The sequence below is a fragment of the Gopherus flavomarginatus genome, chromosome 23 (genome assembly GCF_025201925.1).
Source record: "Gopherus flavomarginatus isolate rGopFla2 chromosome 23, rGopFla2.mat.asm, whole genome shotgun sequence".
NCBI classification, from domain to species: Eukaryota; Metazoa; Chordata; order Testudines; family Testudinidae; genus Gopherus; species Gopherus flavomarginatus.
In genome coordinates, this window is record NC_066639.1 from 148,283 (window position 1) to 170,319 (window position 22,037).

Sequence of the window (22,037 nt, forward strand, 5' to 3'; positions counted from 1 at the left end):
CCAACCCCCCTGCTCCTTGTCCCCTGAGCACCCCCTCCTGGGACCCTGCCCCCTATCCACCCCCCTGCTCCTTGTCCCCTGAGCACCCCCTCCTAGGACCCTGCCCCCCATCCAACCCCCCTGCTCCTTGTCCCCTGAGCACCCCCTCCTGGGACCCTGCCCCCCATCCAACCCCCCTGCTCCTTGTCCCCTGAGCACCCCCTCCTGGGACCCTGCCCCCTATCCAACCCCCCTGCTCCTTGTCCTCTGAGCACCCCCTCCTGGGACCCTGCCCCCTATCCAACCCCCCTGCTCCTTCTCCCTGAACACCCCCTCCTGGGACCCTGCCCCCCATCCAACCCCCCTGCTCCTTGTCCCCTGAGCACCCCCTCCTGGGACCCTGCCCCCTATCCACCCCCCTGCTCCTTCTCCCCTGAGCACCCCCTCCTGGGACCCTGCCCCCATCCAACCCCCCTGCTCCTTGTCCCCTGACAACCCCCTCCTGGGACCCTGCCCCCTATCCACCCCCCTGCTCCTTGTCCCCTGAACCCCCCTCCTGGGACCCTGCCCCCTATCCAACCCCCCTGCTCCTTGTCCCCTGAGCACCCCCTCCTGGGACCCTGCCCCCTATCCAACCCCCCTGCTCCTTGTCCCCTGAGCACCCCCTCCTGGGACCCTGCCCCTTATCCAACCCCCCTGCTCCTTGTCCCCTGACTGCCGTGACCCCCAGCCCCTGACAGGCCCCGCGGGACTCCCAGCCCCATCCAACCCCCCCGTTCCCCATCCCCTGACCACCGCCCCCCCTGGAGAACCTCCAGCCCATCCAACCCCACCCACCCCCTGTCCTGTGACCCCAAGCCACCCTTCCACCCCCTGACAGGTCCCCCAAAACTCCCACCCCTTATCCAACCCCCCATGCTCTTCGTCCCCCGACTGCCCCACCCCCTATCCACATCCCCGCCACCAGGCACCCCAAAACACCCACCCTCTATCAACCCCCCCATGCTCTTTGTCCCCCGACTGCCCCGCCCCCTATCCACACCCCCACCACCAACAGGCACCCCAAAACACCCACCCCCATCAACCCTCCCGCTCTTTGTCCCCTGACTGCCCCGCCCCCATCCAGACTCTCGCCCCAACAGGCACCCCAAAACACCCACCCCCATAACCCTCCTGCTCTTTGTCCCCCGACCACTCCGCCCCCTATCCACACCCCCGCCACCAGGCACCCCAAAACACCCACCCCCATCAACCCTCCCGCTCTTTGTCCCCTGACTGCCCCGCCCCCATCCAGACCCTCGCCCCAACAGGCACCCCAAAACACCCACCCCCATCAACCCTCCCGCTCTTTGTCCCCTGACTGCCCCATCCCCATCCAGACCCTCGCCCCAACAGGCCCCCCGAAACTCCCACCCCCTAGCCAACCCCTCCCTTTGTCCCCCAACTGCCCTCTCCTGGGACCTCACCCCCATCCAATCCCCCGCCCCGAAGTGCCCCACCCCCGGGACTCCCATGTCTTTCGAACTCCCGTTGTCCCCCATCCCGACTGCCCCCCCGCAGAACCTCACCCCGATCCAATCTCCCCGTCGCTCGACTGCCCTGCCCCTGTCCACACCCCTGCCCCGACAGGCCCCTCAAAACTCCCACCCCCTATCGACCCCCCCGCTCTCTGTCCCCCGACTGCCCTCTCCTGGGACCTCACCCCATCCAATCCCCCCCACCCCCGACTGCCCTGCCCCCTATCCACACTCCCACCCCGACAGGCCCCCTGAAACTCCCACCCCCCATCCAACCCCCCTATTCTGCATACCCTGTCCACCTCCAGAACCTCCACCCCATCCAACCACCCCGACTGACCCCCAGGACTCCCTGCCCTTTATCCAATCCCCCCCCCCCACGGCTCCCTGCCCCCTTACCAAGCGACTCAGAGCACCAGGACGGCTGGGGTGGGGGACAGCAGGGGAGGGGCCGGGGCCGAGCCTCCCCGGCCGGGAGCGCAAAGGCTAGGCAGGACGCGCCCGCGGGCCGGATGTGGTCTACAAATATCGGGGAGGGGGGACCCCAGGGAGGGGGAGGGAAAAGTCACTGAAGCTAAAGGACCACGTTGGCCCAAGAATTAACGAGGGACGAGCAGGGGATCAGAGAAGGCTGCAAAGGGACTGGAATTCCCCGACACCGGCCGTCCTCTCCCGGTCGCGCTCTTGGCCAGGGCCGCTGGGGCCCCCTGCCGGCCGTTCGCAGGGGCAGGGACAGAAATTCGGCAAAGAGAAGGCACCGCAGGGCGCTCTGATCCCAGCCCCGGCTGCCCTCCTGCGTCCCAAACGAACCAGAGCCGCTCTTTCGGGAGGCCACCCAGCCGCGCCTTAAACCCGGGGAATCCTGCGGGGCCCCTGCTGCTCAGTTTCCCTTTTGTTTCTCCTGCCTGTCCCTCCCTTCTCACATTTATCTCCACACTTCTTCTCCGTGTCCAGATCTATTCCGCCACCTACAATCTTCTATTTTGGAAACTTTTAGACAGAGGGAAGGGATTGACTCTGTGCTCGCAAATTTGCAGAGGGACAACACAGTTGTGGTCTGTTATTTCTCACCTCTACACATTAGATATTTATTTAAAAACATTGCTGCCATTGACAAGCATGTTCTCTCCGGAGACACGAATCCAGTTTGAGAACTGCAAAACTACGCATCTCTGATGGTATCTTCTAGACTGAGCCCCGTTGGGTAGATAGAAAGATTAACCACAATAATTGCTACAGAAGCCCCTGGGACCCCATAAAATCGGGACCCTAATTCGTGAACTATTGGAACTCATTTACAAAACTTTCCTTAAACACGACATGAATATATTGTCTCATACTATAGAATTAGAATTTATCATCCTATTCCAGGAGCTATAACGTAGCTTAATTAAAAAACTCTCTTTAGATAGGTTTTTTCCCCCCAGAAAAGAATTTTATCAAAAAGTCTGATTTAAATAAAAAAATCTTTTTAAAATCATTGATTTGTATCCATCCTGGTCTCCAACTGCTGTACCCCCTCCCTCAGCAATATTTCTGGTGATTGCATGCCCCCACTCCGATAGTCTCACGCCCCCCAGTTTGAGAAATGTTGCTTTATGCTGTCAGGACGCTGAAGGGCAGAAATCCCTGAAGGACCTAATAACATGCTTATTATAGAAACGTCTATAACATTTTGAATTTAAGATCGCACCTCATTTGTGCGTGTTACCTGCTTTAACCTTGTCAATAACTCGTTTCTCTGTCCCAGTTAAAAAATACTCGTCGTGAGTTTGTTCTAGGATTGGCTACAAGCATCGTCTCGGGTTTGAGATCTTTGTAACCCTGAACATCTCTGTGCTTTTCGGCGGAAAATGACCATCTACCACAGAGTCCGGCTTGCCTGGGTGCCGACTCAGACCGGAGTGCCCAAGGGGACAGTCCCTGGTAAGACTGTCCTAGTGCAGCGGTCCCCAACCGTTTTCATCTGGAGGGGGCGAGACGACGAGCCACGGAAGACCGTGGCAGCGGACGAGCACCCGCCGAAATCCGCCGCCAACGTCAATAGGCATCACCACCGAAATGCCACCGATTTTCGGCGGCGACGCCTCTGGATGATGTGGCTTGCCGGCGGCATTTCGGCGGATGCTCGTCCGCCGGCCAGCATGCGGGCACACTTAGATGCCATGGCACCCGCCGGCACCACGTTGGGGACCCCTGCCCCAGTGCTTCAGGAGCTCAGACTTGTTACCGTGGAAGGCCTTCTTCTGCAAGCCATATTTGGACAGCAAAAGCCGCGAACGAAAAAGCAAAAACCTCACACCCTCGCATCCCATCTCAATTACATTAAACCACTTAAATACCAGGCTGGTAGGAAGGCTGCTACCCACCACCCCCGGAGAAAGAAACCGATCTGAACAGGTTGAAAGAAAACTCTGTTTCAATGCATTCTGCCTGGCAAGCAGTCACTCATCGACACGCCGTGATTGTGCAATCTAGACGTCATTCGTCTTCTGCCCTTTATGGTCCCCACGTCTCTACTGTTTCTCTGTCCGGTTCTTTCATTGTCTCTGGCCCGTTACAGGACTGATGTTGCTCAGTGTAAATCAGCTAAGCTGGTGGGCTGTGGCTGGTCACAAGAATGGTTGGACAATCGCTTAAGTCTGGTCAGAGAATTGTTTAGTAACAGTTTAGTCAAATGATCGGTTAAGGCACAGGCTCTCAAATTTTAGCAATCCGAGGACCTCCATTTTGGCGGACCCCCAAGCCCCGTGCTCAGCCCCTGGCCCTGCCCTCACTCCACCCAATTCCCCCATGCCCCTTCCCGCCCCCCTGCCCTGCGGCACGCATGAGACACTGGAAGGGAAGGGGAGGAGTTGATCTGCGGGGCCCCTGGAAGACCCTCGCGGACCCCAGTTTGAGAACCCCTGGGTTAACACACACCTAAGCCCGACTCTTGGGAACCAACTCCAGGACAGGATGAGCACCACAACCCTCCCTATCACACCCCCATTTGTGCCACAGCAACAGGCAGCCCATCGGCTCTGCCAGCAGAATTCCCCGCCCGAACGCGCTCTAGACTAGACAAAGCCATTGGCTCAGAGGCCGTAACCCGCTCCCAGCCCCGGAACAATGAGCCCTTTGCTTCGCTCGATTGTTTACCCTCGACATGGACGGCGGCGTCACTTGCCTTCCCAGGCGCACGCCAGCCCCCGGGGCTGCACGGTTCAACGGGCAAAAGGAGGAACGGTTAAGTCCGCGAATGGTGTTTCCTTTGCGGTTTGAAATAAGGGTACGGGCAATGCCGCGCTGGCCCTGGGGGATCACAGGTCCCAAACGCTCTGCCAACGCTCCACAGCTAATCCCAAAGCACACAGATAACTGCCCCATGGCGATCACTGGCATGGGACAGGGATGGGGGGAGGACAAGGGGGAATCCTTGGGCAGGTCACAGAAGCACCGTGCCTCAGTTTCTCCATCTCTACAGCACTGCCCTGCCTCACAGGGAGGATCAATACAGTCAAGACGGAGAGGCACATAGCCCCTCGAGGCGCCTTCCTAGACTGCACGGAGACCTGGGGCATGCTGATGCTCAGGGAACGGCTCCTTTAAGGTGTCGGTGCCGTCAGCCCACGAGACAGGTCGTTAGACCTCTCGAGAGAGAGGGAGGTGAGAGGTCTGATGCCCAGTGTGAACGCAGCCCCCCCACGCTCTGTGCCTCAGGGACCTGAGATACGGTGCAGGGAGGACCTGCTACTTGTGGTGGGACTCACCTCCCAACCCACACAGCTGGGACGAACCCTCGCTCAGCTCTTACACCGCTAATCCAGAGACCTCTGAACCTGCTCTCCCGCCCCGCCACTAAGAAACGGCCGCGATTCTCACAACGCGTCGCCGAGCAGCTGCACCGACGCCAACTGGTCTCCACCCGTTTCGCTGGGCGGCATCAAGCACGCTGCACAGCTGGAAGGGAAGCAATATTCTGCACCGATCGGGCCTCAGCTGGAGAACCGCGTCCAGTTCTGGGCCCCACGTTTCAGGGAAGATGGGAACGAGTCCCGAGAAGAGCAACAAAAATGGATGAAAGGGTTAGAAAACATCACCTGTGACGGAAGGTTGAAAAAATTGCACTTGTTTAGTCTGGAGAAGAGAAGACTGAGAGGGGACATGATCACAGAGTACGTAAGAGGTTGTTACAAGGAGAAGGAACAATTGTTCTCCTTAACCCCAAAGGACAGGACGAGAAGCAATGGGCTTAAATTGCAGCAAGGGCAGTTTAGGTCGGACATTAGGAAAGACTTCCTACCTGCCAGGGTGGTTAAACGCCGGAATAAATTGTCCAGGGAGATTGTGGAATCTCCATCATTGGGGATTTCTAAGAGCAGGCTGGACAAACACCTGTCAGAGATTGTCTAGATAATACTTAATCCTGCCACGAGTGCAGGGGACAGGACTAGATGACCCCTCGAGGTCCCTTTCAGTCCTACCAGTCTACGATTCCCTCATATTTGGCACTGGTGCAACCATTTCTGGAATCCTGACTCCAGTTCCATTCCCGAAGGACGGGGATAAATTGGAGGGGGTTCACAGCACAGCCGTGAGAACGACTAAAGGGTTAGAAGACACGTACCTCCAGCAGCTCAAAGAGAAGGATGACTTGATCTATAACTACCTCCATGGGAACAGAAATTTGATAACAGACAACACTTCTTCAGAGCGTTGAAGGGCAGAAGGCACCTGCATAACAGCTTGTCGGATGCCCTGAATGAATCCCAAGTCGACTTAGAGATGGGATGTTGCCTTGATTTAAGAACCCATCATGGCCCTTGGGAACTTTTCCCAATGATGAATTTCCCCCTCGCTGGTAAAAATTCACACCGTCTTTGCAGTCTGCTCGCTTCCCATCGATAGGTACTTACACGGGAACAAGTCCAATCGTGAACTCTTCAGCCTGGCAGACAAAGGTCTAACAAGATCTGACAGTTAGGAATGGGTGACAAGGGATGGATCACTTGACGATTCCCTGCTCTGTTCACTCCCTCTGGGGCACCTGGCATTGGCCGCTGTCAGAAGACAGGATACTGGGCTGGACGGACCTTTGGTCTGACACAGTCTGGCCGTTCTTGGGATGAATTCAGACTAGAAATAAGGGGCATTTTTTTCAACGAACAACCGGAACCACTTCCCAACCGCTGTGGTGGATTCCCCATCGCTGGCGATTTTGAAATCCAAATGGGATGTTTTTCGGAAGAGGTCACTCTAGCTCAAACGGGTCACGAGCAAGGCCTGTGCGATACTCAGAGCTGGCAACCTTACGCAAGCAGAGCCAACTCCCACAAGAAAGCAGTCGAGTCTCCATCCCTTGACACCTTCCAAACCAGACTTGCTGGAATACGCTTTAGTCATGCGCAAGTTCTCAGGCTCAACCCAGGGGCAAGTGGGTGAAAATTGCCAGCCTGTGACTGCGCTGGTCTGACGTCCTGTCTGTGTCTCTCAACCTTTTAGTTTGCTGCCTTCCCAAACCGCATCAGGGAAAGCTCAAGGACCAGTGCCGGTCCCCAGACAGGTCCCTGAGGAACACTGAACTAGATGACCTATGGTCCCTTCGGATCTACTCTCAATTCTTCCAACTGGGTCCCAGTCAGCTACCGACGCCAGCGGAAGGCCTTTGACCACGCGAGGGAACCACGCGAGAGCTGGGGATGAAGCCTTCTCTGGAGAGGGGATCCGGCTACGGAACAATCTTCCTGCAATAATCAGGAGAGTTCAGAGTCTGAGAGCCTTTCGGAAAAACAGCAAGACCTACCTCTTGGAAAATGACTCTCAGCCGAAAGAATGACGCTTGGCTGGGCATTTCTTTCTACTCAATTAACTCCCAGTCAAGCAAAACAAACAAAACCTCCCCCAAAATTAACTACCCCCGCAACAGTATTTAAAAATCCCACAACCAAAGAGCCTCTCATAACCAGAATTTTGAGCCCAAAAAGGAAGAAAGCACCAGAGATGTTACCAAAATCCTCTAGGGTCTTGGCCAATGCCCAGACACTAGCTACAGTGACGGTCAGCAGAAGAAACCCCTGAAGTAAATGGAAAGACCCTGTGTCATCTAGACCAACCAGGAACAACTCCAGACCTAACAGAAAACCCCAATAATCCTCATTTTCAACAGCGCAGCAACTCTGCGGGCATGGTCCCCAGAGACGGAGAGAAACCGAGTCCTGCTTGTCTAAGGCCGACGTTATAACTGGGTTCGCAAAAAGAACCAGGTAAGTTCCTGGAGGACAGGTCCATCAACGGCTACCAGCCAAGATGGTCAGGGAGGCAACAAAAGTTTGTTCCGATTGTTAATCAGCCTAACTGAAAACACTGGTGCCCACTGTTTGGAGGGGAGGGGGTTAAGGTTGTCTGCTTGACCCCATGGCAGCCAAGCCCCAACCACCACCTCCGTCTCGGCCATCGCTAACGCACCCAGGTGGATTGTCACTTTGTATGGGCAGCCCTCTCACGCCGGGGCCCCTGCCACGTCGCTCACGCCAGCGGCTCAGGAAGGGAACGCAAAGCCCCAGAGCGCTGCACAGGACTCGGGTTTCCTGAGCCCCACCCCAGCGCAGCCCTCCCCACGGCCATGCGCTCCCCACGGCCTCTCCACACATGTACTAGGGCAGAGCCTTTGCACAGCTTACCGCATCCCAACATGATCTCCAGCCAACCCTACCTCTCCCCCACACTCTTGGAGGCACCTGGCTTGCAGGGGGGTGTCACAGCATCTAAGGAAGAACATGGTGCCCCCTCCAGCCCAGGCGCCCAAGGCATCACGCACCCAGGAGAGAAAACCAGCGATAGCCAAACACACAGGCACCTGCTCCATCAGTGCAGAAGGAATTGAGGAGGGGGGTTCACTGGGGCCAGAAGGGGAATGGGGAGCAGGGGATGGTCTCAGGGAGGAGAGGCCCCAGGGCGGGGCAGGGGAAGTCAGTGGGGAGAGAGTCAGGGCAGGGATATGGGGGGCAGGCTCTGGGAGGGAGAAGGCAGGGAGAGCTGTCGGGGAGGGGCTATGGGGGGTGGCCCCAGAGTGGGGGGACTCAGTGAGCAGGACCACGGGGTAGGCTCAGGGGGAGGGGAGGGTGAATTGAAGGTTCAGGGGGAGGGGGGAGGCTCGGGCAGGGGGTGCCTTGGGTAGGGGATCCTCAAGCTCACAGGGAGGCATCCCAAGAGATGGGGCCTCCCAGATAGGATGGGGGCCTCAGAGAGAGGGACCCCTGGGTGGGAGTCCCCAGAGCCTGGGGTGCTCAGGGACAGGGACCCTGGGTAGGGGATCCAGGGAGTTGGGCTGGACAGGGAGGGCCCGGGGGAGTCCTGGGTAAAGCTCCTCCTGGGGTGCTGAAGAGGAGGGACCTTTGGGTGAGGGGCCTGGATTGAAGGTTCAGGGTGGAGGATCCCAGGGACGAGGGCCCCTGGGTAGGGGATATGGGGGGGGGTCCTCAAACTTCCTTGCACTGACAACAGAAATTACTTCCCGACCCCAGGAGGGGGGCCCGAAGCCTGAGCCCAAATCCCACTGCTCCGGGCAGCGGGGCGGCTGCAAACCGAGACCTGAAGCCCTCGGGCCCCAGCAAGCCCAAGCCGGCCCTGGTGAACCCGTTCTAAGGGGGTCCCGAACCACTTTGGGGTCCCAACCCACAGCTTGAGAACCACTGCCCTAGAAGACCAGGGGGAGGGGGGAGCTCAGGGAGAGGAGTGCCGGGGGGCACCCAAGGCCACAGCCTGGGGACGGGGGCTCAGGGCAGGAGGCCCCTGGGTGGGAGATCCCAGCGGGGGCAGGGACGAGGCCCCGGGAGGGGCAGGCTAAGGAGCGAGAGGGGAGCAGAGGGACTCGGGGGGGGCGGGGGGGGGCCAGGGGCAGGGCCTGTGCTGGGGATTCAGGGCAGGAGGACCCAGGTTAGGGGACCCCAGGGGGCGAGGCCAACGCTGGGGGCAGTCTGGGGGCGATGGGGCCGGGGCTGGGGGGGCACCCAAGGGCACAGCCTGGGGAGGGGGGCTCGGGGCAGGAGGCCCCTGGGTGGGAGATCCCAGCGGGGGCAGGGACGAGGCCCCGGGAGGGGCAGGCTAAGGAGCGAGAGGGGAGCAGAGGGACTCGGGGGGGCCGGGGGGGGGCCAGGGGCAGGGCCTGTGCTGGGGATTCAGGGCAGGAGGACCCAGGTTAGGGGACCCCAGGGGGCGAGGCCAACGCTGGGGGCAGTCTGGGGGCGATGGGGCCGGGGCTGGGGGGGGCACCCAAGGGCACAGCCTGGGGAGGGGGGCTCGGGGCAGGAGGCCCCTGGGTGGGAGATCCCAGCGGGGGCAGGGACGAGGCCCCGGGAGGGGCAGGCTAAGGAGCGAGAGGGGAGCAGAGGGACTCGGGGGGGCCGGGGGGGCCAGGGGCAGGGCCTGTGCTGGGGATTCAGGGCAGGAGGACCCAGGTTAGGGGACCCCAGGGGGCGAGGCCAACGCTGGGGGCAGTCTGGGGGCGATGGGGCCGGGGCTGGGGGGGCACCCAAGGGCACAGCCTGGGGACGGGGGCTCGGGGCAGGAGGCCCCTGGGTGGGAGATCCCAGCGGGGGCAGGGACGAGGCCCTGGGAGGGGCAGGCTAAGGAGCGAGAGGGGAGCAGAGGGACTCGGGGGGGCCGGGCGGGCCAGGGGCAGGGCCTGTGCTGGGGATTCAGGGCAGGAGGACCCAGGTTAGGGGACCCCAGGAGGCGAGGCCCAGGTTGGGGGCAGTTGGGGGGCGATGGGGCCGGGGCTGGGGGGGCACCCAAGGGCACAGCCTGGGGAGGGGGGCTCAGGGCAGGAGGCCCCTGGGTGGGAGATCCCAGCGGGGGCAGGGACGAGGCCCCGGGAGGGGCAGGCTAAGGAGCGAGAGGGGAGCAGAGGGACTCGGGGGGGCCGGGGGGGGCCAGGGGCAGGGCCTGTGCTGGGGATTCAGGGCAGGAGGACCCAGGTTAGGGGACCCCAGGGGGCGAGGCCCAGGCTGGGGGCAGTCGGGGGCGATGGGGCCGGGGCTGGGGGGGCACCCAAGGGCACAGCCTGGGGAGGGGGGCTCGGGGCAGGAGGCCCCTGGGTGGGAGATCCCAGCGGGGGCAGGGACGAGGCCCCGGGAGGGGCAGGCTAAGGAGCGAGAGGGGAGCAGAGGGACTCGGGGGGGGCGGGGGGGGGCCAGGGGCAGGGCCTGTGCTGGGGATTCAGGGCAGGAGGACCCAGGTTAGGGGACCCCAGGGGGCGAGGCCCAACGCTGGGGGCAGTCTGGGGGCGATGGGGCCGGGGCTGGGGGGGCACCCAAGGGCACAGCCTGGGGAGGGGGGCTCGGGGCAGGAGGCCCCTGGGTGGGAGATCCCAGCGGGGGCAGGGACGAGGCCCCGGGAGGGGCAGGCTAAGGAGCGAGAGGGGAGCAGAGGGACTCGGGGGGGCCGGGGGGGGGCCAGGGGCAGGGCCTGTGCTGGGGATTCAGGGCAGGAGGACCCAGGTTAGGGGACCCCAGGGGGCGAGGCCCAGGTTGGGGGCAGTCGGGGGGCGATGGGGCCGGGGCTGGGGGGGCACCCAAGGGCACAGCCTGGGGAGGGGGGCTCGGGGCAGGAGGCCCCTGGGTGGGAGATCCCAGCAGGGGCAGGGACGAGGCCCCGGGAGGGGCAGGCTAAGGAGCGAGAGGGGAGCAGAGGGACTCGGGGGGGCCGGGGGGGGGGCCAGGGGCAGGGCCTGTGCTGGGGATTCAGGGCAGGAGGACCCAGGTTAGGGGACCCCAGGGGGCGAGGCCCAGGTTGGGGGCAGTCGGGGGGCGATGGGGCAGGGCTGGGGGGGCACCCAAGGGCACAGCCTGGGGAGGGGGGCTCGGGGCAGGAGGCCCCTGGGTGGGAGATCCCAGCGGGGGCAGGGACGAGGCCCCGGGAGGGGCAGGCTAAGGAGCGAGAGGGGAGCAGAGGGACTCGGGGGGGCTGGGGGGGCCAGGGGCAGGGCCTGTGCTGGGGATTCAGGGCAGGAGGACCCAGGTTAGGGGACCCCAGGGGGCGAGGCCCAGGTTGGGGGCAGTTGGGGGGCGATGGGGCAGGGCTGGGGGGGCACCCAAGGGCACAGCCTGGGGAGGGGGGCTCGGGGCAGGAGGCCCCTGGGTGGGAGATCCCAGCGGGGGCAGGGACGAGGCCCCGGGAGGGGCAGGCTAAGGAGCGAGAGGGGAGCAGAGGGACTCGGGGGGGCCGGGGGGGCCAGGGGCAGGGCCTGTGCTGGGGATTCAGGGCAGGAGGACCCAGGTTAGGGGACCCCAGGGGGCGAGGCCCAGGTTGGGGGCAGTCGGGGGGCGATGGGGCCGGGGCTGGGGGGGCACCCAAGGGCACAGCCTGGGGAGGGGGGCTCGGGGCAGGAGGCCCCTGGGTGGGAGATCCCAGCGGGGGCAGGGACGAGGCCCCGGGAGGGGCAGGCTAAGGAGCGAGAGGGGAGCAGAGGGACTCGGGGGGGGCCGGGGGGGCCAGGGGCAGGGCCTGTGCTGGGGATTCAGGGCAGGAGGACCCAGGTTAGGGGACCCCAGGAGGCGAGGCCCAGGTTGGGGGCAGTCGGGGGGCGATGGGGCCGGGGCTGGGGGGGCACCCAAGGGCACAGCCTGGGGAGGGGGGCTCGGGGCAGGAGGCCCCTGGGTGGGAGATCCCAGCGGGGGCAGGGACGAGGCCCCGGGAGGGGCAGGCTAAGGAGCGAGAGGGGAGCAGAGGGACTCGGGGGGGCCGGGGGGGGCCAGGGGCAGGGCCTGTGCTGGGGATTCAGGGCAGGAGGACCCAGGTTAGGGGACCCCAGGGGGCGAGGCCAACGCTGGGGGCAGTCTGGGGGCGATGGGGCCGGGGCTGGGGGGGCACCCAAGGGCACAGCCTGGGGAGGGGGGCTCGGGGCAGGAGGCCCCTGGGTGGGAGATCCCAGCGGGGGCAGGGACGAGGCCCCGGGAGGGGCAGGCTAAGGAGCGAGAGGGGAGCAGAGGGACTCGGGGGGGCCGGGGGGGCCAGGGGCAGGGCCTGTGCTGGGGATTCAGGGCAGGAGGACCCAGGTTAGGGGACCCCAGGGGGCGAGGCCAACGCTGGGGGCAGTCTGGGGGCGATGGGGCCGGGGCTGGGGGGGCACCCAAGGGCACAGCCTGGGGAGGGGGGCTCGGGGCAGGAGGCCCCTGGGTGGGAGATCCCAGCGGGGGCAGGGACGAGGCCCCGGGAGGGGCAGGCTAAGGAGCGAGAGGGGAGCAGAGGGACTCGGGGGGGGCGGGGGGGGGCCAGGGGCAGGGCCTGTGCTGGGGATTCAGGGCAGGAGGACCCAGGTTAGGGGACCCCAGGGGGCGAGGCCAACGCTGGGGGCAGTCGGGGGGCGATGGGGCCGGGGGGGCACCCAAGGCCACAGCCTGGGGAGGGGGGCTCGGGGCAGGAGGCCCCTGGGTGGGAGATCCCAGCGGGGGCAGGGACGAGGCCCCGGGAGGGGCAGGCTAAGGAGCGAGAGGGGAGCAGAGGGACTCGGGGGGGCCGGGGGGGGCCAGGGGCAGGGCCTGTGCTGGGGATTCAGGGCAGGAGGACCCAGGTTAGGGGACCCCAGGGGGCGAGGCCAACGCTGGGGGCAGTCGGGGGGCGATGGGGCAGGGCTGGGGGGGCACCCAAGGGCACAGCCTGGGGAGGGGGGCTCGGGGCAGGAGGCCCCTGGGTGGGAGATCCCAGCGGGGGCAGGGACGAGGCCCCGGGAGGGGCAGGCTAAGGAGCGAGAGGGGAGCAGAGGGACTCGGGGGGGCCGGGGGGGCCAGGGGCAGGGCCTGTGCTGGGGATTCAGGGCAGGAGGACCCAGGTTAGGGGACCCCAGGGGGCGAGGCCAACGCTGGGGGCAGTCTGGGGGCGATGGGGCCGGGGCTGGGGGGCACCCAAGGGCACAGCCTGGGGAGGGGGGCTCGGGGCAGGAGGCCCCTGGGTGGGAGATCCCAGCGGGGGCAGGGACGAGGCCCTGGGAGGGGCAGGCTAAGGAGCGAGAGGGGAGCAGAGGGACTCGGGGGGGCCGGGGGGGGCCAGGGGCAGGGCCTGTGCTGGGGATTCAGGGCAGGAGGACCCAGGTTAGGGGACCCCAGGGGGCGAGGCCAACGCTGGGGGCAGTCGGGGGGCGATGGGGCCGGGGGGGCACCCAAGGCCACAGCCTGGGGAGGGGGGCTCGGGGCAGGAGGCCCCTGGGTGGGAGATCCCAGCGGGGGCAGGGACGAGGCCCCGGGAGGGGCAGGCTAAGGAGCGAGAGGGGAGCAGAGGGACTCGGGGGGGCCGGGGGGGGGCCAGGGGCAGGGCCTGTGCTGGGGATTCAGGGCAGGAGGACCCAGGTTAGGGGACCCCAGGGGGCGAGGCCAACGCTGGGGGCAGTCGGGGGGCGATGGGGCAGGGCTGGGGGGGGCACCCAAGGGCACAGCCTGGGGAGGGGGGCTCGGGGCAGGAGGCCCCTGGGTGGGAGATCCCAGCGGGGGCAGGGACGAGGCCCCGGGAGGGGCAGGCTAAGGAGCGAGAGGGGAGCAGAGGGACTCGGGGGGGCCGGGGGGGGCCAGGGGCAGGGCCTGTGCTGGGGATTCAGGGCAGGAGGACCCAGGTTAGGGGACCCCAGGGGGCGAGGCCCAGGTTGGGGGCAGTCGGGGGGCGATGGGGCCGGGGCTGGGGGATATCAGGGGGCGGGGCCCGGGGGGAGCTGGAGGGGGCGGGGCCCCGGAGAGGGTCTCAGGGGGCGGGGCCCGGGAGGGATATCGGGGGGCGGGGCCCGGGGGGCTGGAGGGGGCGGGGCCCGGGGGGGGATATCGGGGGGCGGGGCCCGGGGGAGCTGGAGGGGGCGGGGCCTGGGAGGGGGATATCGGGGGGGCGGGGCCCGGGGGAGCTGGAGGGGGCGGGGCCCCGGAGGGGGTCTCAGGGGGCGGGGCCCGGGGGGGCGGGGGCGGGGCCTCTCACCAGCAGATCCTCCACCGCCACCACTTCGCTCAGCACCGACTCCATCGCGTCCTCAACCCCGGAAGCAGCCGCCCCGGAACCGGAAACGCGCCTGCTGTTGTCCGCCAGCTGCCCCGCCCCTCGCCGCTCGCGCGCATGCGCCGCTTGGTTCCGGCCGGTTCCCGCCCCGGCTGCGGAGCGCGAAAGGGAACCGGGGTCGTCTGGCCCAAAGCGGCCACCGTCCCTGCCCGGGAGGCCCCGCCCCTGCCTGCCAGGGAGGGGGCGGCCCCTGTTACCATGGCGCCAGGGCGGCGCTGAGAGACGCGGGCGGCGGAGAGAGGAGCAGCTGCGCCTGCGCAGCGCGGGGAGGGAACGGGCGGCAGTATGCGCATGCGTTGGGGAAAGGGGCCGCGCAGGGGTTGCCGGGAAATGCGGGCTCGAGCCCGGAGTCTGCGTAGTGACTAGGAGTGTGGCGATGCTGGGCACGCCCCCTTAGTTACCATGGGGACGCGACGCTCCGACAGGGACACCCCTCCCTTTTGGGGGACGCGCCCAGCATCCCGTTCCCATGGCAACACGGGGACCAGCCCCCCCTCACTTGGGGAGTTCCCAGCTCCCGTTCCCCTGGCAACACGGGGACCAGCCCCCCCTCACTTGGGGGAGTGCCCAGCATCCCGTTCCCATGGCAACACACGGACCAGCCCCCCCTCACTTGGGGGAGTGCCCAGCATCCCGTTCCCATGGCAACACACGGACCAGCCCCCCCTCACTTGGGGAGTGCCCAGCATCCCGTTCCCATGGTAACACTGAATACCCCCTCGTTTGGGGTGTGTGCCCAGCATGCCGTTCCCACGGTAACACAGGGCTCCCCGATTGGGGGGTGTCTCTGCCCGCTGTCGGTCTGGCTGTGGGGGGCAGGCAGTGCACACGCCGGCTTGGCAGGCTGCGGGGGGGGGGAGAGGGGAGCAGCAGCAGCTCCCCTGGGGGCACATCCTGGCACATCAGCTGAGGGAGGGTCCCGTTCTGCCAGGCCCCTCCACCGGGGGTCCCGCCTGTGCCAGGCGCCGCCCCCGCCCCCTCAGAGCGATCGGCTCAGGCTCTCTGCAAACCCAGGCAGGTGTCACAGGCCCCCTCCCTTCCTGGCACCTCCCTCTGCAGGCCCGATGCCCGCTCCAGGCCTGGCTCCTCTCCTCCCTCCGCTCCCTGGGGGGGGCTGCGGGGGCAGCTCCCCCCTGCCCTGGGCCTGCTGCTCCTTGTGGCACGCCGGGGGTCGCGGACGATGCCCTCAGCTTCCTCCCGCCAGTGTTGCCAGCCGGCCTTCTGCTGCTGCCCGCACCCCGGTGCCAGCCTGCTGCGTGCGGTGCGAGGCCTGGCTGCTCCAACCCCGGAGCCCATCTTCCTTCCCCGCAGCGAGGGCCCTGCTGACCACGTGGGAGTTTTCTCTCGCGTTGGCGTGATGCCGGCGTGTGCCTCGGTTTCCCTTCCCGTACCTTGCACTGCTACTCAGTGGAGGGATGAGTATTAGGTGTGTGCAGGGCACGGAGGCACCTGGCTGTCTGGGCTGCAGCGGAATGGGGAGGACACGACCCCCGGCCAGTCTAAGGGGGCGGTGAGACCACCTGGCTGCCTCTGCCGGAAGAGAGAGCCCCCTCGGAGTCCCCCACAAGACTGCTCCAAAGCTGGGGCATAGAACCGATCCTGGGGCTCCCTGATCCCCCCCATCCTTCTCTGGGACCCAAGGGTGAGAACAACCCTCCTACCCCCCCTCACACACACAGAGCCCACCACCGCCACCACCAGTCCCAGCACCCAGAGGAGCTCCCTCCATCCAACCTCATACGCACAAAGTCCAGGTGGCAGCCTGGGCCCATTCTGTGGTTTCTGTCCTGATGGCCAGACCCCCACCCTAGCCACCAGCCCCCGCTCCTCTCCCAGAGCTAGGAGAGAACCCAGGAGTCCTGGCTCCAGCCTCCCTGCTCTAACCCACCAGCCCCCGCTCCTCTCCCAGAGCAGAGAGCGAACCCAGGAGTCCTGGCTCCCAGCCCCCCTACTCTAACCCACCAGCCCCCACTCCCCTCCCAGAGCTAGGAGAGAACCCAGGAGTCCTGGCTCCAGCCTCCCTGCTCTAACCCACCAGCCCCCGCTCCTCTCCCAGAGCAGAGAGCGAACCCAGGAGTCCTGGCTCCCAGCCCCCCTACTCTAACCCACCAGCCCCCACTCCCCTCCCAGAGCTAGGAGAGAACCCAGGAGTCCTGACTCCCAGCCCCCCCTGCTCTAACCACCAGCCCCCACTCCCCTCCCAGAGCCAGGGAGAGAACCCAGGAGTCCTGGCTCCCAGCCCCCCCTGCTCCAACCCACAAGCCCCCACTCCCCTCCCAGAGCTAGGAGAGAACCCAGGAGTCCTGGCTCCCAGCCCCCCTGCTCTGACCCACCAGCCCCCGCTCCTCTCCCAGAGCAGAGAGGGAACCCAGGAGTCCTGGCTACCAGCTCCCCACTGCTCTAACCACCAACCCTCACTCCTCTCCCAGAGCTAGGAGAGAACCCAGGAGTCCTGACTCCCAGCCCCCCTGCTCTAACCACCAGGCCCCACTCCCCTCCCAGGCAGGGTGGCGAGCTGGGTAGGACGGAGAGCCGGGAATGCCACTACCAGTGCAGGGGAGACAGGTTTATTTCAGGCTTTGCATGCAGCAGAGCGGTGCCCAGCTCGCCACGGCACCAGCCGGGGGCACACAGACCCCCATTGGAGGGGAAATCTGGGGGGCACACAGACCCCCATTGGAGGGGGAATCTGGGGGACACACAGACCCCCATGGGGGGGGAATCCAGGGGGCACACAGACCCCCACTGGAGGGGAATCCAGGGGACACACAGACCCCGACTGGAGGGGAATCTGGGGGGCACACAGACCCCCACTGGAGGGGAATCCGGGGGGCACACTGCCGCCGCACGTCACCCAAGTGGCCAGGGCACAGCAGAGCCAGGCGGGCACCTCCGAGCCCATCAGTCCAGCGAGCGCTTGCAGACGGACATGAACTGCCAGGAGGCTTCGTAGTTATTCCAAGTGATTGCATCTGTGGGGACAAGAGAGTCAGTGAGCAGGGGCCGGGAGCCAGGACTCCTGGGTTCTCTCCCTGGTCTGGGAGGGGAGTGGTGCCTGGTGGTTAGAGCAGGGGGGCTGGGAGCCAGGACTCCTGGGTTCTCTCCCTGGTCTGGGAGGGGAGTGGGGGCTGGTGGGTTAGAACAGGGGGGGCTGGGAGCCAGGACTCCTGGGTTCTCTCCCTGGTCTGGGAGGGGAGTGGGGGCTGGTGGGTTAGAGCAGGGGGCTGGGAGCCAGGACGCCTGGGTTCTCTCCCCAGTCTGGGAGGGGAGTGGGGGCTGGTGGGTTAGAGCAGGGGGGGCTGGGAGCCAGGACTCCTGGGTTCTCTCCCCAGTCTGGGAGGGGAGTGGTGCCTGGTGGTTAGAGCAGGGGGGCTGGGAGCCAGGACTCCTGGGTTCTCTCCCCGGTCTGGGAGGGGAGTGGGGGCTGGTGGGTTAGAACAGGGGGGGCTGGGAGCCAGGACTCCTGGGTTCTCTCCCCAGTCTGGGAGGGGAGTGGGGGCTGGTGGGTTAGAGCAGGGGGGGCTGGGAGCCAGGACGCCTGGGTTCTCTCCTTGGCTCTGGGAGGGGAGTGGGGGCTGGTAGGTCAGAGCAGGGGGGGCTGGGAGCCAGGACTCCTGGGTTCTCTCCCTGGCTCTGGGAGGGGAGTGGGGGCTGGTGGGTTGGAGCAGCGGGGGCAGTGAGCTAAGACTCCTGGGTTCTATTCTAGCTTTAGGGACCCAGCCCCCTGCCCTCCCTCCCACCCACCAGGAAGCGACGCCCATGGGGCAGGGCTGCCCACTGCCCTCAGCGTCAGCCCCAGGAGATGGCCTGGTCCCTGGGCCACTGTATGGACCAGTGAACGGGCGGGGCCTGTCCCCACCCTGCCGCCGGTACCTTGATCAAACTTCCAGGTGGCCACGAACTCCTCCGCGGTGGTCCTGTCCGGCTTGCTGTCCCTGAAGTTGTGATAGTGCCAGGCCGAGCCGTCCGTCCAGCGCCAGGAGCCCTCGCCCTGGGGGCAGCGCGGCGTTGAGAGCGCCAAGCCGGGCCGACTACCTAGCCTGGGCCAGCCCATGGCTGAGCTCGGCTGGAGGAGCAACTGAGGCACAGCGCCTCCGCCCTGTCCTTCAGGACTCTCCTGCCGTCCGAGCCTCGTTCTCAGCCCCCCTTCTGCATGGAAGAGGCCCCGATTTGGGGATGCTAGCCCACTGCCCCTCCACCGGAGCCCCGAATCCCTCCCCCGTAACCGGAGATGTCCTGAGGACCCCCACCTGTGGCCGGAGGAGGCCTGGCCTACCCCAGCCACACCGAGCTGAGCCGCTGAGCCGCCCCCCCACCAGCGCCTGGCCAAGCCACCTCACTCCCCTGCCAGACCCCCCCTCTGCCCGCCGGCTGCTCACCGGGTCCCTCCTTACTCGCCCGCCCCTGAAGAGGAGGGATGCGGTGAGCTGCGAGGGCCTCCGGAGAGGGGACGTGGAGTGGAGGGTCTTGCCCCATGGCAGGCAGCAGGCAGTGGGGGGCCTCGGGAATGGTGGGGGGGGATCTTAGCCTTCCCTGGCCTATTATACCACCCCCCCATGGAGACCATGGTCTCCTCAAGCCAGCAAGGAGGCGGATGGGACTTTGCATCCCAAGTTTTCCATCAGAACCCACCCCCTTGGAGGACCACCCAAATTCAGGGCACCCCTTTGTTTTAGGGAACATTGTCATGAGTTTCCCTGGTGGAAATTTCATTTTGAGAGGGAAAAATACTTTTTTTGGAGGGGGGAAATTGAAATATGAGTCCCCAAAGTGTGGATCTTAAGACCAGCAGCCCCACCGCTAGCCCAGCACGGAGCTACCCTGGTTGGAAGAAGGGGGGCTGGGCAGACCCCCGGAATGGGGCCGGTTTCCTGGAGAACGGGGGGCTCAGGAAAGGATCTGGGGGGCAGGAACAGGGGCTAATGCCATCCCGGGACGTGCCGCGTGAGGAGTGGTGGAGCGGGGGCAAAGCGGAGGTGCCCCAGGGGGAACCTGGAACCCTTCATCCGCCTGAAAAAGGCATTTGACAGAGTGGAGAGGGGACAGAGCCGACCCCCCCACCAGCCAAGCCGAGGGGCCACGTGACCCAGGGGGCTCAGCAGCCCCGAGGCCCAGCAGCAGAGCCCCTCACCTGGGAGTCGCGGCGGCCCCCGAGCCAATAGGCTTCCTTTTTCTCGTAGTTGTGGGGAGTACCCATGAGCTGATAGATGAAGTCGTTCTCCTCGGCGCTGTGCACGGATGCCAGGTGGGCGCCCTCTGCCAGGTCCCTGCAGTCCGTCTGGGGTGTGGGGGGGTGACACACACCGTGGGGGTAGGAGAGCACAGCCTGACCCCTCACTACCCCAAGTCCCTGCCCTCCCCCACTCCTCCTCACATCTCAGGCCCCCCCATTTCTCCACTCCCACACCCCAGTGAGCTCCCCTGCCTCGCCCCCCACCACCGCTGCTCCCCCCCCACATGCCAGCTGTGATGAAATGGGAATTTGCTGTCATCATTTTAGGAAGCTGCTGTGTGCCTCAGTTTCCCCATATGCAAAAAGGTCTTGACTGTGCTCTGGGCAGGCTGAAAGGCAGATGTGAATGGCTCCTAGCTGCGTGGGGCTTGGATCCAATGTCAAGGGAGCCTTTGAGAAGCCCAACCACTCAGACTTTGATACCCAGCAAACCAAGCCGTGTTCGGCCAGCTGGAGGTTGAAGGACTTGGGAGGTGCAAGGGGGTGGTTAAGGGTTGGCTGCTCCGGGTGCTGGGCACACCCCTGAACTGGGGCAGAGAGGACAGGGGGGCTTGGGGCTGACCCACCCGAGCCAGGCTGTGACTTTCTGTTCTCCGGGCCGGCCGAGGACTTTCTAACGGACCCGAGTGTGGCTGCGCCGGCCGGGTGTCCCTGCGAGGCTCGCCCTGGGGAAAGGGGGAACCCCCCGGGGGGTCCGGCACACTGACAGACCCCAAAGCTGGGGTCACAGAGCCCCAGTCCTGCCAGTCACCCCCGCCTCCCCCACAACCCCCTCGCCCTCCAGCCTAGTCACCGCTGCTCCCCCAGGGCTGCAGCCACCCCAGGTACCCCCAGTGTTCCCACACCCCCTAGTCTCCCCTCAGCCGCAGTACCGGGGGTGACACGCCCTCCCCCCAAGGGTGGGGGTCCTACCCCAGCTCCCTGAGGCCAGGCCAAGCCAGACGTGGTGGGCCCTCAGACCCGGGGGGGACCATACCTCGGCTTTCCACCACTCTTTGGTGGCTGTCACTGGGTGGTAGCAGGAGTCACGGTACTGGTACCAGCCGGCGGGGCAGCACCCTTGGGTGCACGGGCAGGAGTGGACGTTGGAGGAGGCTGCGGGGAGGGAAGTGAAACATGAGCCAAACCTGGCGGAGGCTCAGAATCCAGGATCGGGACCCCCGAGCCCCCCACCCCAGGAGAGGACCCCCAGTTCCTGACTCAAGGGGGTTTCCCGGCCTCCCACCCAGCCAGGCTCCGTGGGCCGTGACGCCCTGCTGCCAAACCACGCGTCAGAGAACCCCAAACGGTGAAAACCTTCGGCTGGGGGTGGGAAAAAACACCCCGATAATTTTTTCTCTGCGATTCTCAAAGGAATCTGCCAAGTGGTTTTGTCAAGAGCCGACTGGCTGCCCTGGGGGGCCCGGGATGAGATGGGGGTTCGACTGACCTGCCACTCGCTCCGTAGCAAGAGTCCGTCACCCGCCGCCGGGTTCATCTTCTTCCATATCCTCTCACCCACCTCCAGGGGGGGAACCTGCACCTGTCTGGGCTGCTGGGCCCAGTGGCAGGGAGTTCCCCAGGCTCCTGGCAGCAGGGCAACATGGCAGAACCTCTCCCTGGTTCCAGACCCCATCCTGTCCCTGCCCTTTTGGAGGAGACCAGCGAGGCCGGGTCTTGTCACTCTGTCCCATTGGTTACAATCCACTTATCCATAGCTCCCTGCTCTAACCACTAGCCCCCACTCCCATCCCAGAGCTTAGGAGAGAACCCAGGAGTCCTGACTTCCAGCCCCCCTGCTCTGACCCACCAGCCTCCACTCCCCTCCCAGAGCCAGGAAGAGAACCCAGGAGTCCTGGCTCCCAGCCCCCCCGGTCTAACCCACCAGCCCCCACTCCCCTCCCAGAACCAGGGAGAGAACCCAGGAGTCCTGGCTCCCAGCCCCCCTGCTCTAACCACCAGGCCCCACTCCCTTCCCAGAGCCAAGGAGAGAACCCAGGAGTCCTAACTTCCAGCCCCACCTGCTCTAACCCATCAGCCCCCACTCCCCTCCCAGAGCTAGGGAGAGAACCCAGGAGTCCTGGTTCCCAGCCCCCTCTGCTCCAACCCACCATCCCCCACTCCCCTCCCAGAGCCGGGGAGAGAACCCAGGAGTCCTGGCTCCCAGCCCCCCCTGCTGTGACCCCTCAGCCCCCACTCCCCTCCCAGAACCAGGAAGGGAACCCAGGAGTCCTGGCTCCCAGCCTCCCCCCGCTCTAACCACCAGCCCCCACTCCCCTCCCAGAGCTTAGGAGAGAACCCAGGAGTCCTGGCTCCCA

At 65.4% G+C, this 22,037-nt stretch overlaps 2 protein-coding genes across 2 annotated transcripts in view; both read right to left on the minus strand.

Moving 5' to 3' along the window:
• FIS1 (fission, mitochondrial 1) overlaps positions 1-14,541 on the minus strand; it is a 45,445-nt gene extending 30,904 nt beyond the window's left edge. The window contains exon 1 of the mRNA XM_050933220.1: positions 14,430-14,541. Coding sequence (XP_050789177.1) covers positions 14,430-14,474 — 45 coding nt within the window. The 5' untranslated portion in view covers positions 14,475-14,541. The remainder of the gene's footprint in view (positions 1-14,429) is intronic.
• A 2,867-nt stretch (positions 14,542-17,408) lies between these two features.
• On the minus strand, positions 17,409-21,217 carry LOC127039720 (snaclec alboaggregin-A subunit alpha-like). The gene is made up of 6 exons (XM_050933576.1): positions 21,202-21,217; positions 20,717-20,835; positions 20,307-20,405; positions 19,639-19,785; positions 18,381-18,498; positions 17,409-17,479 (listed from the first exon to the last, which is right to left on the minus strand). Exons 1-6 carry the CDS (start codon positions 21,215-21,217, stop codon positions 17,409-17,411), a joined length of 570 nt encoding a protein of 189 aa, XP_050789533.1.
• Positions 21,218-22,037: the final 820 nt, after the last annotated feature.